We start from the raw sequence: 3,790 nt of genomic DNA, 5'->3' as shown, positions 1-3,790 counted from the left end.
CGGGCCGGGGTGCCCCGCACAGCCCCGCGGCTCGGCGGCATCACCGCACCGCCTCCGGGGCGGCTGTGCCCGCTCAGCCCCGCGGCTCCCGCTCACCGACCCTTTCGGCCCAGGTCGGTGCTGGCGCCCCGCTTTCCCCGCCGGCCCCGCCGTGCCCTCCGCTCCACGAGCAGCCCAGCCGCACAGAGGGGCGCTCCGAGGCTCCGCGCCCGTGACGGGTTCGGGGCTCGCTGGGGTGCGATGGCCCGGGAGCCGCGCAGTCCCGCCCGGCCCGGCCCGGCCCGGCGCAGACAAAGCGCGCGGCCGCCATTGGCCCGCCGGGCCCAGGCTCGGCGCGGCCCGCGCGGCGGCCAATGGGCTCATTGACATGCAAATGGCCGGGTATAAAAGGGGCGGCGCGGCGGCAGCGGCGCGGAGCGCGGCGAGCCGGCAGCGGCGGGGCCGGGCTGGGCCATGGCGCCGGGCACGGACCGTCCGCCGCGGGGCGAGCGCTGCGCGGAGCCCCGCAGCGACCGGAGGGTGAGCGGCGGGGCCGCGGCGGGCGGGCGGGGCCGGGCCGGGAGGGGCTGACGGCGCTGTTGTCCCCGCAGACGAGGAAGCCGCTGGTGGAGAAGAAGCGCCGGGCGCGCATCAACGAGAGCCTGCGGGAGCTGCGGCTGCTGCTGGCCGACAGCGAGGTGAGGCGGCGGCGCGGCGGGGCGGGGGCCGGCGGGGCCCGGGGCCGCGCTGACGGCCGCGGCGCCCCGGCTCAGTTCCAGGCGAAGCTGGAGAACGCGGAGGTGCTGGAGCGGACGGTGCGGCGGGTGCGGGCCGTGCTGGAGCGCCGCGGCCGCGGTGAGTGCCGGCCCGGGGGGCGGCGGGGCGCCCGGCCCGGCCCGCGCCTCACCCGCCCCTCTCTGTCCCCGCGGCGCAGGGGGCGGGCGGCGGCTCCTGGAGGCCAGCGAGCGCTTCGCCGCCGGCTACATCCAGTGCATGCACGAGGTGCACACCTTCGTCTCCAGCTGCCCCGGCATCGACGCCACCACGGCCGCCGAGCTGCTCAACCACCTGCTGGAGTCCATGCCCCTCAGCGAGGGCGGCCGCCCGGCCTCGGTCACGGACGCTTTGGGGGAGCCGGCGCTCGGCGCCTGGCCCGCGGGCGGGGCGCTGGCCCTGCCGGCCGCAGCCCGCCCGGGGCTGGCCCTGCCCTGCCCCGCTGAAGAGACCTGCTCCGACTCGGACGAGGCGGAGGCCGAGCCGGGCCAGACCGGCACCGACGGACTGGACGCGTCCCAGACGCAGGGCCTGGCCTCGCCCAAGTCCATGTGGAGACCCTGGTAACGGCGGAGGGGCGGGCAGGCTGCCCCCGCACACACGCGTTGAGCGTGTCTGTCGCTGTGTGAGTGCCTGTCTGTCTGTCTGTGTGTGAATGTCTGTCTGTGTGTGGTGCGCTGGCACCGGGGGCTCGGGCTCTCTGACGCTGTCACACCCTGACAGCCTAATAGCGAACGCGTTCACGTTTCATCCCTGCGTGTTTTGTAACTTCAGGGGTTGTTTTTACGGGAGGATGGGGAGGAAGGAGGGAAGGGGTTTGTAGTAGCAAAGCTCTCTGGTGGAGACACAGCAGTTTTTTTATAACCCTGGCTCTTCTTGGCCCTTAGGAGCGGCCCGAACACCACTATCTTTTAAGAAAAAACCCTCGTGCATTTTAAATCGCGATAGTTAATTCCAGGAGAAGCTCCAGCTAAGTTTTAAGTGTTCTAGCGATAGCACAGACCCCTGTAAGGTGTCACTGGGGGTAGCATCTGTACCTGGTAGCAGTCTAAAGCCTCACCTTTAGGGAATGGAGAGAAAACTAGAAACCTGATGGAATTAGACAAACATAAGATGATGGTGGCAGGGTACCTTTTAGAAAGGAGTGTCTTTATGCACATTTTGCTTTTAGCACATTTGAGTTTGTGATTTTATGTATATTAGGGTGTGAAATGTTTTTTATTTTTAATCTTTAATAAAAAAAAACCTGAGTTCACACCGTGGCATATATTGTGTAATGTGATGAGCTTCTAACCCATTTAAAAACATTTAAAATACAGCTCCCTCTTGTTGGATCTTAACACCAGTATGTGCATATCATGGAAACAATGCTGGTAATTAAGCACTTAATTCTTCTACTAAGCATTGTTAACTTAACTATTGGAATTCAAATATCTCTTTTGTTTAATTCCAGTTGACACTTAGGTTTATTGCATGAGCAAGGTCATACTGGCTGAGGTTGGTCTTGGGCCACAGAGTTTGGGGCTGGTTGGTCTGGATGCCAGTCTCAAATCTACTCTGCTTGATCTGCCATCTGAAGCGTTGCTCACACATGCACAGCCCTAACTTCAGAAGTGCTAGGCAAATCCTGTCCTGGGGCATAACTCACAGGGGGGTGGTTTGCTTTTTGAGTTTTTTTTGTTGGTGGAGAGTAAAAAAAAGACTGAATTGAACAGAGTGTGCAGTGGATTTGGAAAGTTCTTTAATGTTTCTGGGGGCTTGGAGGGGGACCCTTGGCATTCTGATCCATGAGGTTTGAGCCCTCCTGGTTCCTGCTTTGGGGAGATGCCAGGTTATTTATGCTGTGATACAATACCTTTCAGGGAGCTGTCATTGTAAAGAAGAAAAAAGGGTCTTAAATACATGGAAGTTCCCAAACATAGAACAAGCAAGAAAGGAAGCAACCCAATGGACCAAGGGACTAGAGCTGTAGCTTTGTTAATAACCACAGGATAATAAAAACAGAAACTGAAGTGCTAGCACAGCCTTTTCTTTGCAGTTTTCTTTACCTGAGGTGGGTGTTCTTGTTCAAAGGTGTCTATCTGAATGTTTGGTCCTTCTCCTCCCCTGTTGTGCTAAATTCCCTTTTGAACTGGAAGAGATTGGCAGAGAGCCTCTGGTGATCTTTCTGCTTTAGGGAGGGAGGTTAGGGGTTTGGAGTGTAAATGAAGCCTGGGACTCTTGCACCAAAACTAACACCCCACACACCTGATAACCTCTTGGACCAAAGCTGCACTTCTCTAGCCCCAGCCCAAGTCCAGGTTTATTTATATCACTTTACCTCAGGTCTGACATCTTGTGTGATACTTGGCTCTCCCCTCTTAGCTCAGAGCTCCAAGGGCAGTTCACACACAGCCCCTCACCCTGTGTTGGGACCCTGCTCAGCCAGAACCCCTGGAAAAGGGCTGGAAAAGGCTCTTGGGAAGGAGCTTGAAGCCACAGCCCAGTTCCTTATAGTGACAGCAGCAGCCACCGCCCAGCCTGTGGCTCATAGCAGCATTCAGACCCTGCCTGAGCTCAATGGCATCCAGGGCTGATCCTGGCCCTAGGCAGCCTCTCCACTGCTGCAGGAACACCAGAGGCAGCTTGGCTTCATCTCCATGAGATGAAGGACCCTCAATGGTAGGGCTCTCTCTAATGCTCCTATGAAAGCAAGTGCAAATCCTGGCACTTTGGTGACAGAAACACAGCCCAGAGTCAACATAAACGTGCCAGCTTTGGGGCAGCTCAAAACAAAGTCATCTCTGCTCAGCAGTACTGCACCTGTGGTGTTCAGCTTTCCTTCTGCTAGCCTTGGAGAATGAGAGCCAAAGCTGGTCTTCCAGGTTCCTGCTGCTTTTCCCACTCCTGCTTTTGCTGCTGCCCTTCCCACAGCCAGGGGAACCTTCCTGGTCTGGGCACCTGGGCCTTTTCCATTTCCTCTGCTGCAGGAAAAACAGGCACTGGGGCTGTGAGGCCACCTGGGCAGCTGCTCTCCCAAAGCTGGGGTGGTTGGGAG

General features: G+C 59.1%; 1 protein-coding gene across 1 annotated transcript; it reads left to right on the top strand.

Moving 5' to 3' along the window:
• Positions 1–367: 367 nt before the first annotated feature.
• Positions 368–2,018, top strand: LOC130256749 (transcription cofactor HES-6-like). The gene is given in 5 exon segments (XM_056498682.1): positions 368–446; positions 449–519; positions 591–677; positions 753–862; positions 864–2,018. Coding segments are annotated over 5 exon segments (804 nt in total). The 3' UTR covers positions 1,321–2,018.
• The last annotated feature ends 1,772 nt before the right edge of the window (positions 2,019–3,790 follow it).

This window comes from Oenanthe melanoleuca, chromosome 9, assembly GCF_029582105.1.
Source record: "Oenanthe melanoleuca isolate GR-GAL-2019-014 chromosome 9, OMel1.0, whole genome shotgun sequence".
Taxonomy (NCBI): domain Eukaryota; kingdom Metazoa; phylum Chordata; class Aves; order Passeriformes; family Muscicapidae; genus Oenanthe; species Oenanthe melanoleuca.
This window is presented reverse-complemented; position numbering and strand designations above follow the sequence as displayed.